At 42.1% G+C, this 18,557-nt stretch overlaps 1 protein-coding gene across 2 annotated transcripts in view; it reads right to left on the bottom strand.

Annotated features, from left to right (window-relative positions):
* AKAP6 (A-kinase anchoring protein 6) overlaps positions 1-18,237 on the bottom strand; it is a 408,114-nt gene extending 389,877 nt beyond the window's left edge. Inside the window, exons 1-2 of one of the 2 annotated variants that reach the window (XM_055418225.2) lie at positions 18,190-18,237; positions 17,613-17,970 (exon numbers count right to left, since the gene is read on the bottom strand). In XM_055418225.2, coding sequence (XP_055274200.2) covers positions 17,613-17,936 — 324 coding nt within the window. In that variant the 5' untranslated portion in view covers positions 17,937-17,970; positions 18,190-18,237. The remainder of the gene's footprint in view (positions 1-17,612; positions 17,971-18,189) is intronic. The other variant, XM_055418226.2, reaches the window with a different exon arrangement.
* Positions 18,238-18,557: the final 320 nt, after the last annotated feature.

Genomic DNA, 18,557 nt, shown 5'->3' on the forward strand with positions numbered 1-18,557 from the left:
AAAAGAACATATGAAGCAGAAAAATGAATGAGGAAAGCATGCAATTATATGCACACAAAACAATGCCAACTACTGCGCTAATCCATGCAGAATTTAGGTTCACTTTGATTTACTAGCTCATTATTCATTATAGAAGACCAGAAACCAACTTATTTGCACCCAAGGGAGACCTACTAGAGTGAACACATTTAAACAGAACCCAGCAAAATTATCAAGTCCATGCGGGTATTTAATAAATAGTTTCTGCCACAATAATGATGTATCTGTGTATTCACATATACAAATCTTATATTCATCTACTACACAATACAGAACTCAAATAAATGCGCTAAAAATACCTCATTATCTTTGAATGTCTCCTTACAACTACCCTTTAATAACATCAGGTTTTCATTACAAACATGTTTTACCCCTAAGTGTTCACTACGTGTTCACACTATTTTTAAAACTGCAAACAGAGATTTGAGGTGAGGACCCACCTCCCACCCCCCACAGTTATAACCATAAGGTGTAAAGTGCTCAGGATGTCTTGGCAAAGGTCAGACAAAATGGAAATATGCATGCCAACTACTGTGTTAATCCATGCAGAGTTTCTAGCATAGTGTGAACTAACTTTCCCTGAGGAAGATCTGCTAATTATTCACAGGTCTAAGTTTCTCAGGTTGTAGTCGATCAGCAAGATAATCAAAGGAAACGTATCTTATGCTGATTGTTCCCTTCTGTCCTGATTCTAAAGTCATACAAATGTATCATCAGAGATGCAAAATTATGGAAGAGAATAAAGCAGGATTCCTCATAACAGATAAGAGTTATGAGTTATATATAACTCATATATATAACAGAAGAGTTATATATCCAAACTGGATGCTACATCTACCACCATGCTACAGTAGATATCATAGGAATATCACAGGAAAATATGGGGAAGATCAACACAACTGACCAGACTGGACTCCAAAACACTTTCACCAGGTAGGTGACATTTTAGCTATGACTTGGGAAATGTACAGCAATTTTTCTAGAAATAGAAGTTTAGGGTAAGGCATAATGTGATTTCCCAGGGAGAGAGAAACCATGAAGGCATGAATTTCTGAAAGGGCCTGGATTTTCAGAGGAGAAGGAAAGGAAATGTCAGAGGGAACAACAGACCAGCTGAGTCCAGATTGTGAAGGAACTTGCAGGCCGTGCCCAGACATTTGGACTTTACCTGGAAGTTTCCCTGGAAGATCAGCTGGTAAAGAATCTGCCTGCAATGCAGGAGACCCCAATTCGATTCCTGGTTCGGGAAGATCCACTGGAGAAGGGATAGGCTACCCACTCCAGTATTCTTGGGCTCCTCTTGTGGCTCAGGTGGCAAAGAATCTGCCTGCAATGAGGAAGACCTGGGTTCCATCCCTGGGCTGGGAAGATCCTCTGGAGAAGGGAATGACTACCCACTCCAGTATTCTGGCCTGGAGAATACCATGGACTATATAGCCCATGGGGTCGCAAAGAGTTGGACATGACTGAGCGACTTTCACTGGGAGGCAGCCAGAGGTTAAGAGAGGTAAACACTGCAGTTGAAATATTTTTTAAAACAACATTTCACCCATGTTACTTCCAGGATGCGGATATATGTGCATAAAGGCAGTAGTGTCCTACTTGTGTCATGTGGATGATTCTCCCCATCTTGTCAGTAGCACCTAATCCCCAAAACTACAGAGGTGGATTCATTTGGCCAATGTGATAATATTAATTCCCTTTGCAGTAGCGAAGGTTTGAGCTGCAGCCATTCTTAACACTGTTGTTTGAATTACTTTATAGGGTCTTTTGTGGAGAAGGCAGTGGCACCCCACTCCAGTACTCTTGCTTGGAAAATCCCATGGACGGCGGAGCCTGGTAGGCTGCAGTCCATGGGGTCGCTAAGAGTTGGACACGACTGAGCGACTTCACTTTCACTTTTTCCTTTCACGCATTGGAGGAGGAAATGGCAACCCACTCCAGTGTTCTTGCCTGGAGAATCCCAGGGACAGGGAGCCTGGTAGGAGGCTGTCTATGGGGTCGCACAGAGTCGGACACGACTGAAGTGACTTAGCAGTAGCAGTATAGGGTCTTTTGATAGACTTTAAGTTTCTGGAAAGAAGGGACACTACAATGCATACTGAAAACTTTCTTTGGAATTTCACTCAGGCCAGCTCCCTCCTCATGAATCAGTTCTCCAGCAGACCTTATACTCACACTTCCTCGGGTGAAGAGCATTATCACGTTCCATCTTCATTTCACATATTCCATGTCTATTAAACAATGATTTTGATAAATTTGCCTCATTCAAATAATGAGAAAAAAATAGTGGTTTGAGTATCTCATAACAATAGAAGCAGCTCACACTAAAAGCCCTCTAGTAACAGCCATGCTGGTAAATGAACACAGAAGACATTTCTATCCTATTACTTTTTATTCTATTCACATGTGTATAAATAAACACAGTCCTGAGCCCTAATGGCAAGTGATAACAGTTATATCAGTTTGATTTGAGCCCAAAGAGGGCAAACAAAGCCACAGAGAACTAGTTGCCTCTGACTCCCCAGCTACCTTCCTGGTTTGCCACAGTGGTCTGGTCTAATGGGCTGTTTTGTTTCCTGTTACCACCACCCAAGTCCAGCCACTTTGTGTCATTTACTGAACATCCTCATAAACTGTATCACATCTCTCTCCTTCCCAGATTACTATGCACACACCCACAGATTCATGCCAAGACCCAGGTTTTTATCATGTTATTTCTTTGTTCGTAGGTGTCTGTATAACTAGTGTATCAAGCCCAGACTCCACCGAGGGATTTAAAATATTTGTGGCCCTTCAAAATGTGTCTCCTCTAAGTTCAGTGACATACATCATTCATCATTCCTCGACTCCAGGGGAAAGGCCCTTCCACCTTTCATATTCAAAGCATCCTGTGCACAAGCTATCTCCTGGACCTATACAAGGCAACACAAAAAGTTATACCAGTAAACTGCACAACCTCAAAAGGTACCATTTGTATATAACCTGAACAACTATAGGTGGGCACTCCTGAGCCTGGAGTTCTCTACAGAATAATTTCTAGCTCAAAAAGTTGTTGTGAGAATTAAGTAAGAGAGAAACATTTACTTTTTCTGGATTCAGTTTTTCTTTTTAGGTAAAAACTATTAGGACTGTAACATAACATTTTGAGGCATTTCTTACAATTATGAGTATGGGTGTTTATTCATTCATTAATTTAATAAAATTTTTTTTGACCATATAGCATGTGTGATCTTAGTTCCCCAGCCAGGGATTGAACCAGTGCCCCCTGCATTGGAAGCATGGAATCTTAACCACTGGATCCCCAGGGAAGTCCTAAGTAATGTAAAAGAGTACGTCTAAAACACACGGGCTGGTGTCTGGCATGGACTTATTACTTCCTTCCCAAAATTTTTACTTCTTTATAAGGTCACTTGGGAAACTTAAAAAGTTCAAAAGAGTCATTTCATAGGAGTCTTTGCTCCTCAATAAGTGATATTAAATCCGTTGCTGTCAATTTGGGAGGAAAGGAAAAATGGAACAAGCAAGACATATCCAAAAGCCCTCTGTTCAAAAGTGTCTCCTTTCAGGGTGGTCAACTCTAGCCCATGCAGTGGAACCACTAGCAGAGTCTTTAAAAGTACAGATGCCTAGGTCCAAACTCAAACTCTGATACCACTGTCTACAACAGGGCCTGGGAAATGGGCTTGTTAAAGCTTCCCAGGAGATTCTACTGCATAGGCAAGGATGAGAAACACTCTCTCTACACATGACATACCTGGAAATCAACTGATTTGTTAACATCTTTTGATAAAGGTGTTCATCTCTTTCTCCACCCACTTCCATGTTAGGACGGAGGTTCGTGACATTGTACAGGAGACAGGGACCAAGACCATCCCCATGGAAAAGAAATGCAAAAAAGCAAAATGGCTGTCTGAGGAGGCCATACAAATAGTTGTGAAAAGAAGAGAAGCGAAAAGCAAAGGAGAAAAGGAAAGATATAAGCATCTGAATGCAGAGTTCCAAAGAATAGCAAGGAGAGATAAGAAAGCCTTCCTCAGGGACCAATGCAAAGAAACAGAGGAAAACAACAGAATAGGAAAAACAAGAGATCTCTTCAAGAAAATCAGAGATTCCAAGGGAACATTTCATGCAAAGATGGGCTTGATAAAGGACAGAAATGGTATGGACCTAACAGAAGCAGAAGATATTAAGAAGAGGTGGCAGGAATACACAGAAGAACTGTACAAAAAAGAGCTTCATGACAAAGATAATCACGATGGTGTGATCACTCACCTGGAGCCAGACATCTTGGAATGTGAAGTCAAGTGGGCCTTAGAGAGCATCACTACGAACAAAGCTAGTGGAGGTGATGGAATTCCAGTTGAGCTATTTCAAATCCTGAAAAATGATGTTGTGAAAGTGCTGCACTCAATATGCCAGCAAATTTGGAAAACTCAGCAGTGGCCACAGGACTGGAAAAGGTCAGTCTTCATTCCAATCCCAAAGAAAGGCAATGCCAAAGAATGCTCAAACTACCGCACAATTGTACTCATCTCACACGCTAGTAAAGTCATGCTCAAAATTCTCCAAGCCAGGCTTCAGCAGTATGTGAACTGTGAACTTCCAGATGTTCAAGCAGGTTTTAGAAAAGGCAGAGGAACCAGAGATCAAATTGCCAACATCCGCTGGATCATGGAGAAAGCAAGAGAGTTCCAGAAAACCATCTATTTCTGCTTTATTGACTATGCCAAAGCCTTTGACTGTGTGGATCACAATAAACTGTGGAACATTCTGAAAGAGATGGGAATCCCAGACCACCTGACCTGCCTCTTGAGAAACCTGTATGCAGGTCAGGAAGCAACAGTTAGAACTGTACATGGAACAACAGACTGGTTCCAAATAGGAAAAGGAGTACGTCAAGGTTGTATATTGTCACCCTGCTTCTTTAACTTATATGCAGAGTATATCATGAGGAACGCTGGGCTGGAAGAAGCACAAGCTGGAATCAAGATTGCCGGGAGAAATATCAATAACCTCAGATATGCAGATGACACCATCCTTATGGCAGAAAGTGAAGAGGAACTCAAAAGCCTCTTGATGAAAGTGAAAGAGGAGAGTGAAAAGGTTGGTTGAAGCTCAACATTCAAAAAACTAACATCATGGCATCTGGTCCCATCACTTCATGGGAAATAGATGGGGAAACAGTGTCAGACTTTATTTTTGGGGGCTCCAAAATCACTGCGGATGCTGATTGCAGCCATGAAATTAAAAGACGCTTACTCCTTGGAAGGAAAGTTATGACCAACCTAGATAGCATATTAAAAAGCAGAGATCTTACTTTGCCAACAAAGGTCCGCCTAGTCAAGGCTATGGTTTTTCCCGTGGTCATGTATGGATGTGAGAGTTGGCCTGTGAAGAAAGCTGATCGCCGAAGATTTGATGCTTTTGAACTGTGGTGCTGGAGAAGACTCTTGAGAGTCCCTTGGACTGCAAGGAGATCAATCCTGGGTGTTCACTGGAAGGACTAATACTAAAGCTGAAACTCCAATACTTTGGCCACCTCATGCGTCGAGTTGACTCACTGGAAAAGAGTCTGATGCTAGGAAGAATTAGGGGTGGGAGGAGACGGGGACCATAGAGAATGAGATGGCTGGATGGCATCACCGACTCGATGGACATGAGTTTGAGTGAACTCCAGGAGTTGGTGATGGACAGGGAAACCTGGCGTGCTGTGATTCATGGAGTCGCAAAGAGTTGGACACGACTGAGCGACTGAACTGAACTGAACTGAACTGAATTCACACCTTAGTATCAGTTCACTTTAATTAGATCACATGTTTCCCTCTTTTGAGATGAAAATTTTGAAATGAAGAGAGTGGGCAAAGGAGCAACAAACAATGGAGAGGAAAAACATCTCTCTATTTCACAGTCTATGAACAACACTCCTACTCAAAGGAATTTCAGGATTTCATTTATGTCCCATTTATAAAACTTCACATTCCTACTTGCAATGAATCAAAATATAAAATATTTTAAATTAAGAAGCTTAAAATACTAAGCTTCTTCTTAATTAAAAACATGAGCCCCTATCCTCACATCCATTCATCTCAATCATCTAGTACAAGAAAACCAGAACTAATATCTTGTACTTTATATCCAATAAAATTTCTCACACCTATATGAGGGTGTGAGGACACTGCACTAAAGTAGAAAGAATATTAGACTTGAGGCTCTGACAGCTTGTTTGACTCCCAGGTCGATTGCCTACTAACATTTCTGGGATTTAATTTCTTCATCTCTACTAGGAGATTAGGTAGGGATTGAATAAAATACTGTAAGTAAAAACTTCTGGAACATATCAGGCATTCAGTAAATGCTATTGAACTAAAAACTCTCCAGGAAAGGGAAGAATTAACTCATATCCTACCTCTGGGCTACCCCTAGAAATATCTAACTCCCTGAGATCATAAAAACTGGTGTCTACTGTTGCTCAGTGATAGATCATGCTGACACTATTTTAAAACTACTTTTTAAGCAACAGATCCCAACAACACTTCTCTAATCAAAATACTGGTTTCTTTAGATTTTTCTCATTGGACTCATTTCTAAATCCTTTAATGATACTTATTACTTTTCCCTAAACACTATTTTTATGGTTTCCTTCAAATTGGGAAGCCTGTGATAATTATAATTTTCCAATCTACTATCGCTAATTAAAAATTACACAGCTGGACCATCTAGTAAACTTGTTGGGCCACCTCAATAATTAGTCCTCCCATCCTCAACTCTAAATATGCAGGCACATGTGGCTAAGGTCCTTACACACCCAAAGATCTTCTACAACATGTGTCACAAATAACTAGTTATTTTTTCCATGTCACCCTTCCCAAGACTTCCCAAGTCTTAACCAAGAATATTCATATGTATTATTAAACATATTCTTGATGTGAGATCTTTAGATCATCTTCTAAAATCATCATGAAAAATATTAATCATGCAACAATCAAAAAGTATTTATTTAGCACTTAGAGTATGTGTGCAGGGGGTGGAGGTAATTACTCAACAACTAAGACTTTTTATCACGTAATTACATATCTAAAATTAGCCTTCTTGAACATTAAACACTCTTGTTCAGTTCAGTTCAGTCACTCAGTCGTGTCCGACTCTTTACAACCCCATGGACTACAGCACGCCAGGCTTCCCTGTCTATCACCAACTCCCGGAGCTTACTCAAACTCGTGTCCATTGAGTCAGTGAAGCCATCCAACCATCTCATCTTCTGTCATCCCCTTCTCCTCCCACCTTCAATCTTTCCCAGCATCAAGGTCTTTTCAAATGAGTCAGTTCTTTGCATCAGGTGACCAAAGTATTGGAGTTTCAGCTTCAGTATCAGTCCTTCCAATGAATATTCAGGACTGATCTCCTTTAGGATGGACTGATTGGATCTCCCTGCAGTCCAAGGGACTCTCAAGAGTCTTCTCCAACACCACAGTTCAAAATCATCAATCTTGTTACTTCATCCATTTTTCATGGTCAGTGTTACCAACTGTCCTTATATAATTTCAGTTCAGTCACTCAGTCGTGTCCAACTCTTTACGACCCCATGAATCACAGCACGCCAGGCCTCCTTGTCCATCACCAACTCACATTAATAATAGGAAAACCTTTTCCACTGTTAATCATTTTACTGAAATCATACTTCCAGAACATTTGACAGCTAGTATTCTTATTCCCTGAGAAGATACACCCTGAGGAAGACACATTAGCCAAAAGAAGATTCAAGCAACAAATCTGGGCTTGGGAAAATAAAAAACTTCAACATCCTCATATCTACAAACATAGAAATCAGCTTCATTTTCTTGTTTTCTGAGATTGAATATGCTTTGGGGTTGTCATCTGATCCCATATAAATACAATAAAAAATTAAGTTGCAAAAATTGGTAGCAGGTTACCCTAACTTGCATAATAGATTGCACAATTAAAGTACATATCAAAGATATGAGGGAAAAAAGCAGTAACTATCAAACTGTTCTGGCATTGACTCAGAGAAAGACATAAATTATACATCATGACCAAGCATATACATATATATATATATATATACATATAAGATGAAAGGCAAGTTTCACAAAATAGTATTTATCCTACTTAATGTAATTCTACTTCAGTTTTAGCTCTTTAGTTCATTAAATTGATTTCACAACCACTAACGCACCGAGATATACTTTTTGAAAAACAGCCATCTAAAGAGTGAAAGGGAAAATATTTACTCCTGGGGCAAATGCCTTTGCCCCAAAACAAAGACATTTGGTCTATGATATTAAACTAGTACTTATTTAACTTGAGATATGTTACAAAGAAAAAGAAATGCAAGAAGGCAAAGTGGTTTTCTGAGAAGACTTTACAAATAGCTGAGGAAAGGAAAGAAGCAAAAGGCAAAAGAGAGAGGGAAAGACAGACCCAAATGAATGCAGAGTTCCAGGGAATAGCAAGGTGAAATAAGGAAGCCTTCTTAAGTTAGCAATGCAAAGAAATAAGAGGAAACCAATAGAATGGGAAAGGCTAGAGATTTCTTCAAGAAAACTGAAGATATCCAGGGAACATTTCATGCAAGAATGGACCAAAAAAAGGACAGAAATGGTAAGGACCTAACAGAAGCAGAAGAGATTAAGAAGAGGTGGCAAGAATACACACAGAAGAATTATGCAAAAAAGAGGTCTTAATGACCCAGATAACCATGATGGTGTGGTTACTCATCTGTAGCCAGACATCCTGGAGTGTGAAGTCAAGTGGGCTTCAAGAAACATTATAATGAACAAAACTATGGGAGGTGATGGAATTCTAGCTGAGCTATTTAAAATCCTAAAGGATGATGCTGTTAAAGTGATGCACTCAATAGGCCAGCAAATTTGGAAAACTCAGCAGTGGCCACAGGACTGAAAAATGTCAGTTTTCATTCCAATCTCAAAGAAGGGCAGTGTCAAAGAATATCCCAACTACTGCACAATTGCACTCATTTCACATGCTAATAAGGTTATGCTCAAAATCCTTCAAGCTAGGCTTCAGCAGTACGTGAACAATGAACTTCCATACGTACAAGCTGGATTTAGAAAAACCAGAGATCAAATTGCTATCATCCACTGGATCATGGAGAAGGCAAGAAAATTCCAGAAAAATATCTACATCTGCCTCTTTAACTATGGAAAAACCTTTGACTGTGTGATCACAACAAACTGTGGAAAATTCCTAAAGAGATGAGAATACCAGACCACTCTACCTGTCTCCTGAGAAACTTCTATTTAGGTCAGAAGCAACAGTTAGAACCTTACATGCAACAACCGACTGGTTCAAAACTGGGAAAGGAGTACGTCAAGGCTGCATATTGTCACCCTGCTCATTTAACTTCTATGCAGAGTCCATCAAGCAAAATGCTGGGCTGGATGAATAACAAGCTGGAATCAAGATTGCTAGGAGAAATATCAACAACCTCAGATATGCAAATGATATGACTCTAATGGAGGAAGGTGAAGAGGAACTCAAGAGCCTCTTGATGAGGGTGAAAGAGGAGAGTGAAAAGCTGGCTTAAAACTCAACATTCAAAAAATAAGATCATGGCATCTGGTCCCATCACTTCATGGCAAAATGAAGGGGAAAAAGTGGAAGCATTGACAGATTTTATTTTCTCGGGCTCCAAATCACTGTGGATGGTGACTGCAGCCATGAAATTAAAAGGCAACTGCTGCTTGGAAGGAAAGCTATGACAAACCACAACAGTGTATTAGAAGGCAGAGACATCACTTCACTCACAAAGGTCTGTATTGTCAAAGCTATAGTTTTTCCAGTAGTCATGTACAGATATGAGAGTTGGACCATAAAGAAGGCTGAGTGCCGATGACTTGATGCTCATATTGTGGTGCTGGAGAAGACTCTAGAGAGTCCCTTGGACTGCAAGGAGATCAAACCAGTCAATCCTAAAGGAAATCAACCCCGAATACTCATTGGAAGGACTGTTGCTGAAGCTGAAACTCCAATCCATTGGACACCTGATGCAAAGAGCTGACTCACTGAAAAAGACCCTGATGCTGGTAAAGACTGAAGGCAAAAGGAGAAGGGGGTGGCAGAGGATGAGATGGTTTGATAATATCACTGATTTAATGGACATGAATATGAGCAAACTCCAGGGCTTCCCTGGTGGCTCAGATGGTAAAGAATCCTCCTGCAATGTGGGAGACCTGGGTTCTATCACTGGGCCGGGAAGATCCCCTAGAGGACAGCATGGCAATCCAGTACAGTATTGTTGCCTGGAAAATCCCCATGGACAGAGAAGCCTGACAGGCTACAGTCCATGGGGGTGCACAGAGTCAGACACAATTGAAACGAGTCAGCGGCAGGAGACAGTAGAGGAAAGAGGGGCATGGGGTTTACAGTCCACGGGGTTGCAAAGAGTTGGACACATCTTGGTGACTGAACAACAAAATATTACAAACTGAAAACTACTTTGCTGCTGCTGCTACTGCTGCTGCTGCTGCTGCTAAGTCACTTCAGTCGTGTCCGACTCTGTGTGACCCCATAGACGGAAGCCCACCAGGCTCCCCCGTCCCTGGGATTCTCCAGGCAAGAACACTGGAGTGGGTTGCCATTTCCTTCTCCAATGTGTCAGTCATGTCTGACCCTTAGCGACCCCACGGACTGCAGCCTACCAGGCTCCTCCATCCATGGGATTTTCTAGGCAAGAGTACTGGAGTGGCTTGCCATTGCCTTCTCCAGAAAACTACTTTAAAATCTTTTAATTGGATATTTCAGGCTTTCACACAGTTTATTAACATTAAGGTCAGATCCTCTAAGCCCTAAACTATGATGTAAGAAGTTTAGTTCCACTCAGAGTTCCCGTTATAAAGAATTTCTGAAACCCCTATGGTGTGTTTTGGATGTACCCGAGAATTCACCCTGGCTGTTGCTCACTGTTACAGCCAGCAGACTCCACAACTGCCACTTTAGTACAACTTCCGCCACTGTAGGCAGAGCCTGTTATGCTTCAGTGATAAGGGAAAGAGAATATTCTTTCCCTCTATACCTGGAGAGCAAGGGGAGGAGAGAAGCCCAAGCACCCAGGCATAGAGACAGCTGAGACACGTCCTCCAAATTATACCCACAGCCCTTTCCCTTCACTGGGTACCCATGTTGCCAGGTGATGGCTGCTTAAGATGGGTTCTAGAACTGAGAACACACTTCACCACAAACCACACTCCATCCCTGCTCTGGGGAAGATTCCTTGCCCCATGATGAAGGTGAATCCCCTTCCAGGAGTTCATCATCCCAGGATTTCCATTGTCTTCAGTTTGCCAGGTACATCTGATATGAGAATCCCAGCTACGGAAAGGATTCAAGCCTTTTCCCCAGTAAGCCCTCCAGGTCCTCCATGTGAGTCACTGTGTATCTAGATTTAATTCCAGATGTCAGGCACAGTCTCAGTCTGGGTATAGCCCAGTCAGAACATCTTATAAACACAGTACCTACTCAGTGTTCTAACTTTGAGAATCTTAAGCGTGTTATTTAGGGAGCTGATTCCAGTAAAGTCACTTCAAGACTTTCACTTGTCATCCAGCTACATCTTTTAGTCTAAGCTTTGCCTCTTTCCTGCTATCATGCTTCCAGGAATATAAATAATATTCTCTCTAAGATGACTGTTAATCAGGAAGCATAGGTATCTAATTTGCTTATTTAGCACCCAAATATATTCATTCAGAGCAGAAATTGCAGTCAGAGTCAAACCCTTTTAAGGTTCTTGTTCTAGTTTTCCCACACAGAACTGCTTCTGAATCCAAAGGAATGGGGGCGGGGTGGAGGGGTGGGGGAGAGTTTCTAAAAATGGCTCAGCTTGCCTCTCATATTTCTTCCTCAAGTATTGTATCTGGAAGCTAAGAAGCAAAATATGTGGATTACATATTTTAATCTTAAGGTGAGACATTTTTAATTCACCCTCTAGAACAATAACCACAACCCCCTCCCATTCTGGGGACTTTATAATAGTGGTTTGTAGTTCATCCTAAGGGTTACAATAAAACTTCCCCTAAAAACTTGAAAATAGGTTGGTAAGAGTAGTCTCTGATTAATAAACTTTCAGATCAACACAATGACCAGAAGAGAAGTTTAGTTACATTTAAAGAAAAGGAACTGTTCCAGGCCCTCTAGTTTATTGACTGAAATCCTTAACAAAGAAGGAGTCAAACTGAAAGTGGGATGGGAGGAAGACCAATACAGCTACCGATAGAAAGAATAGACTCTCCCAGGAAGACTCCCCAGACAAGATCTCCCAGATTTCTGAATCACTCACAGAATCTCCCTCAAGGGAGAGTTATGTCCCAAACGCATTTGGGCCTGATTCATCCAATGCTATTGTCTTAATTCAATCCTCACCAAGCAGGCTTCCTGCTTGTTATTCCAGAGCAAGCCTGCCTATGGGGAGAGACAGCACTGACCATACAGATTTGGACTTATCTATCCAACCACAGTGATTTTTCCCGTGGTCATGTATGGATGTGAGTTGGACTGTGAAGAAAGCTGATCGCCGGAGAATTGATGGTTTTGAACTGTGGTGCTGAAGAAGACTCTTGAGAGTCCCTTGGACTGCAAGGAGATCCAACCAGTCCATTCTAAAGGAGATCAGTCCTGGGTGTTCATTGGAAGGACTGATGCTAAAGCTGAAACTCCAATACTTTGGCCACCTCATGCGACGAGTTGACTCACTGGAAAAGACTCTGATGCTGGGAAAGGTTGGGGGCCGGAGGAGAAGGAGACGACAGAGAATGAGATGGCTGGATGGCATCACCGACTCGATGGACATGAGTTTGAGTGAGCTCCGGGAGTTGGTGATGGACAGTGAGGCCTGGCGTGCTGTGATTCATGGGGTCGCGGAGAGTCGGACACGACTGAGCACCTGAACTGAACTGATCCAACCACAGATACTAACTGAGCTACCCGCAGATGCCCAGCCCTTGCCCTCGGCAACAGGGATACAGTGGAGAATTACACATTTGAGGTCCTTGGAACTAATACAAACAAATAAATAAGGAAATTAAAGCTAATGATAAGAACTATTACAAAAAATAAGCTGAATAATGGACTAGATAATTGCTGGGGGAGGAGATGAGTGTTTTAAGAATAGGGATCAGGAATAGCTTCTTTGAGAAAGTGACATTTAATATAAAATCAGAGGGTGGACCCCACTCTGAACATTTTCCAAAAGCATCTCTCAACTAATCTAAGTTATATATCAATAGGATGGTAGAGAAGACCATGCCGACAAGATTTAGATCAGTGTGAAAGGGAGTTTGAGGTGTGTAGACAAGTTAGGTAAGGGTAGCTCCTTTTTCTGTGCTTGCCTTTCACCAACCATAGCACAGGTCCCACCTCACTCCCAAACCCTGCTCAACCCTTCCCCAGGTTTGTGCCTCCAGATATCAGAACTGGACCATGTCTCTGGCTCACTGTTTGATGAGGATCCAGAATCTACCAGATCGAGCTGGAGGATGAGTGTTTCTAGGCAGAGGACACAGGAAAAGCTATGAGGCAAGAATTAGCCTAACATTTCTTTGGAACTTTCAATCCGCTTGAAGCTTTATAAACAAGGGGAAAGTAATAGGTGACATGGATAGAGAAGTAGGCAAAGACAGAGCCACAGGAAGAGAACTGGATTTCACTACAAGCCAACAGGAAGCAAGGGAGTTACATGACTGACTCACATGTTTAAAAGATCTCATGGCTGCTATGTAGAGAATAAACTGCAACATAGTAGAAGAAGCTCTAAAAGTAGCCCAGGCAAGCCGTAATGTGGCTTGACCCGGGTGGCAGCAATAGTGTAGCGGAGAAGTGAATGGATCTAGGGCATATTTTGAAGATGGATCCCTAGAACTTTTAACAGACATATATGCAGGGCGTGGAGTCATGTTTTTGGCTTGGCAAAAAAAGTGGTGCCTTTTACTGAAATTAGGAAGACAGCACTGGGGAGGCATTCAGGGCTTTTCAATGAGCATATCAGTTTGAGATGCTCACTAGAGACACAAGATGTCTGTTAGGAAGCTGGGGCTCCTAGAAAATGTTGTGATAGAAATACATAAATTGAGAAATTATCTGTGCCTAGATGGTTGGACCATAAAGAAGACTGAGCACTGAAAAAGTGATGCTTTGGAATTGTGGTGATGGAGAAGACTCTTGAGAGCCCCTTGGGCTGCAAGGAGATCAAATCAGTCAATCCTAAAGAAAATCAACCCTGAATATTCATAGGAAGGACTGATGCTGAAGCTCTAATACTGTGGCCACCTGATGTGAAGAGACAACTCATTGGAAAAGATCCTGCTGCTGGGAAAGATTGAAAACAAAACAAGAAGAGGGTGGCAGAAGATGAGATGGTTAGATAGTATCACTAACTCAAAGGACATGAATTTGAGCAAACTCTGGGAAGACAGAGGAGGCTGGCACGCTGCAGTCCATGGGGTGCAAAGAGTCAGACATGACTTAGCAGCTGAACAACAAGATGGTCCTTAAAGCCATGGTATTCCCATCAATGTGATTTTTTTTCACTGTATAATAAATAAACTGAATAATTCACCAAGGCATAAAGACAATCTGGGATGCCCCACAGCAGACGGCTGGCTTTGCCCCGGCTGGGCCTGCCTCTCTGCTTTGCGTGCACCTAACTTAAGACCTGCTTCTACAAGGATGTCTTGCTGTGATTCCACATATAAAATTCTGTGACCCGGGGCCCTTTTTTGCTTGGGAATCCAATGTGGAAATCTGAAGAACTGACATGTATTTAAAATATTTTTTAATGCATCTAAATGCTTATTTGGTTGATTAAAAAAATATTACACAGAAGGGAAACTTAAATAAGCAGATTAGGAGACCAAAATGAAACCCTTGTGTTGACAGGGCCATAGCTTACTCACCAGAACTCTTTGACTTTGGGTTCAAGGTGGAAGGGCTCTATTATTAGAATTGTTATTAGAAAATTCTATTATTATAGAATATTCAGAGACTGTTGGTTAAGTCATCCGATAAACTAAGCATCAAATAAAGTAATAATAGAACTCCTAGAATTAAGTTAACATAAGACAATTTCACTTTACCCCTTAAAATGTTATTAACTACTCTGTGACCACTGTGTTGACTTCCTGCTCTCCAGGGCTCCATTCCAGCAGGGCAGACAGACCACACGGTGGGACAGAGCTAGATGGAGGCAGTGAGATGCCTTTTGAGTGAGAAGGTAATAGGCAGTTCTAATGAGAAAAAGTAAACTGCCCTACAGGGGATTTCTCAACACTGAACAAAATCCTGGTTGACAAAGAAAACTTCATGTTCCTATATGGAATGAAAATTTAAGTTTTTACCTAAGTACTATTGATGCAATTAAATGTAGTTAGTTGACACATTGTTTTTAGGTGCCCTTAGCATTTTTAGCAGAGAAGGCAATGGCAAGCCACTCCAGTATTCTTACCTAGAAAATCCCATGGGTGGAGGAGCCTGGTAGGCTGCAGTCCATGGGGTCGCTAAGGGTCGGACACAACTGAGCGACTTTACTTTCACTTTTCACTTTCACACATTGGGGAAGGAAATGGCAACCCACTCCATTGTTCTTGCCTGGAGAATCCCAGGGATGAGGGAGCCTGGTGGGCTTCCGTCTATGGGGTCACAAAGAGTCAGACACGACTGAAGTGACTTAGCAGCAGCAGCAGCATTTTTAGTGGAGTCTTCTAAGGAGATTTCCATCCCCCCATTCTCATTTATCATTTACCACATTTTCTGTGTAAATCTGAAAGATTCTGTGCTTAATCGGACTTCCCTGGTGGGCTGCTGTCTATGGGGTCACACAGAGTCGGACACGACTGACGTGATTTAGCAGCAGCAGCAGACGGCTCAAACAGCAAAGAATCCTCCTGCAACGTGGAGGAGACCTCATTTCGATACCTGCGTTGGGAAGATCTCATTTTAGAGAGCAACAGTTAACTTTCCTTGCAAACTCAATCCTGCCTTTCCTCATGGGAGTCACAAAAGAAGTGCAACATTAGCAGGAACAGAGGAGAGTAGGATTGCTGAGGAGCCCCTGACTTCCTTCTGTCTCCAATCTGGAGGTGCTAGAGGGCTGGTGGTGGTGGTGGTTTAGTCACTAAGTCGTGTCCGACTCTCGCGACCCCATGGACTGTAGCTTGCCAGGATCTTCTGTCCTTTGGATTCTCTGGGCAAGAATACGGGAGTGGGATGCCATTTCCTTCTCCGGCTAGAGGGCTGCTCCTCTGATTAAAGGGACTGTGCAGCAGGAACTGATGTGCAGCAGGACACACCACACTGCTGCCACAGCGGGGAGACCAGCCAGCTGGCACTCCAGTAAAGCTTGTTCCCAGCCATCTCTGATACCGTTTTGGTGCTTTCTCCTTCCTAAGAACCTATAGAAAGATCACCCCACCTGCTCAGCCTGGGAGAGGCCAAGTCACCTTGGCATTCTGGCCTTTTCATTTTTTCTCTCTGAAACCCCTCCCCTTCCCTTTCTTGAAAACTCTCTCTTATGGAGTAGCTGGGCCCCAGGTTTGCTGAGCCAGCCTGAGGAGGCTGAGCTAAATCTGCTCCAGGCTTTGGGGCACCTGTGCTCCCTCAACTGTCCTTTCCCCTCACAATGATGGCTGCATCTGATAAGTCATTTAAGCATTAAGATCCAAGAATCTGTTTGGTTTTTGGTTGCAGATCATTTAATATGAACCAGTTTAGGCAAAGGAATTCTCCTTAGGATCTCACCTAACTAACTAGAAAGTTACATCGGGGTTTGGGGCCAATGACCTAATTGGTTATTAATCTGCCTTGCTTTTTTGCCCACTATTGACCGAGTGTGTATTTCCCTTGGGAACCTGGAAGAGAGAAGTGGCCATGAGAGGGCAAGATTCCCTGTATCTTGAAATCCCCAGGCCAAAATCTCTATTAATAGCACTCTTTACTAGCATCTCCATTTCATTATTATCAACAGTCAGGCTTCTGAAGGGCTCAAGAAGTCACACACATTCTTTTAATGTCTGAACTTCAGATGAGTTGCTATAAATGCATCTTTGTTCTGCATGATGCATTGTACCTGGATGTAAGAACTCATTCTAAAAGGAAAACACTGCCCTCCCCCACCATGCCAGAATCCATTGCTTGCCACAAAGGCAGCATTGACTTCAAAAGGAAGTAGTAATCACATACATATACAATCATGGCTCAGTTTGACTTTTTTTTTTTAATCTATGAGAGTTTTTAGTAAACCTTTTGTAATATTTTTATTCTTTACTGCTGATTTCTATGGCATTGCACAAAAATGTCCCCCTGCTTTCCTCATTTCTCTGCATTATCCCCTGAGGTCAGTTTTATTTTAGGTGCTCAGTTCACAAAGTAAAACCAGGAAAGAAATCTGCCCATGTTTAGCTACAAAAATAATAGTTTCAAACCTGTGGTTCTGATTTCCTTCTTGGATGCTTTCTCACTGAGAATTACAGAACTCAGGCTCTAGTTACTGCAGCCACCTTCAGACTTCTGTCTGGAATGGGCCTGAGCCCAGAGACCTTCCTTACCTTTAGTTGAACTAGATGCACATCCACATGCTTGCTGTCTGAGTCCTGCTGGACTGAATAGGTTAGGTCTCGGACCCTCTCTGAGGTCATCCGGAGCCAGGTCTCAATCTCAGGTAAGTGGAGGACAATCTTCCAGTCGGCTCCTGTATGTAATGGGGGAGGCTTTTCGTACTGCTGGTCAGGATCCATGTCCCTCATCACCTCCTCTCCCTCACCCTGCTCCACAGTGGGCGTCAAGTTGATGGCCATGGGTGAAGCATCAGTAGCCATGGGATCCAGGTCCTGTGACCTCAGAGGGGAAAGTGTCACGCTCATGGTTAACATGGAGAAGTCTAAACCTTACTTCTTTCCAAAACAGCTGAAAGGCAAGAGGAAAGAAGAAAGCAAAAGTCAGACAAGATTGCCAAATAAAGGAATGATACTTCGCAGAAGAAACAAGATTTCTAAATTAAGCCAGCTTTCTAAATTAAGAAACCATAGCTCATAACAAAAACAGAAAGAGGTGCTCTGAGTTTCTCCCAACTAGACCCAAGACTCAGTATAAAACAGGAACACAAAACTGTATGGTATTGCCTACCCCAACATCCATTCTCTTCTTACTCCTTAATAACAAAATCCTAGTTTTCAGCTGTGTATACATTTGCCAAGAATTTAAAACTACATTCCCTGCCTCCGTCAGAGCTTGCTGTGGTCATGTGGCTAAGTTCTGACCAATGAAATGTATGGTTTCTTTTAAGATAAAAGTTGATTAGTTTACTAATGATCTAACTATATCATTTATTTTTTTTTCTGTAGCCAATTTCACATAAAATAACAGCTCAGGATCTTATACTTTAAACATTTTAAATAGACATTATTTTTAGTTTCAGGAAAAACTTCTACACGGGGTAATGGGTTCCTTGTCCTTTTCTAAGTCTTTTTCTAGTTCTATGCATTCAAGTCAGT

This window comes from Moschus berezovskii, chromosome 21 (assembly GCF_049115385.1).
Source record: "Moschus berezovskii isolate FMDL1 chromosome 21, NW_MosBer_1.0, whole genome shotgun sequence".
In the NCBI taxonomy this organism is placed as follows: Eukaryota; Metazoa; Chordata; class Mammalia; order Artiodactyla; family Moschidae; genus Moschus; species Moschus berezovskii.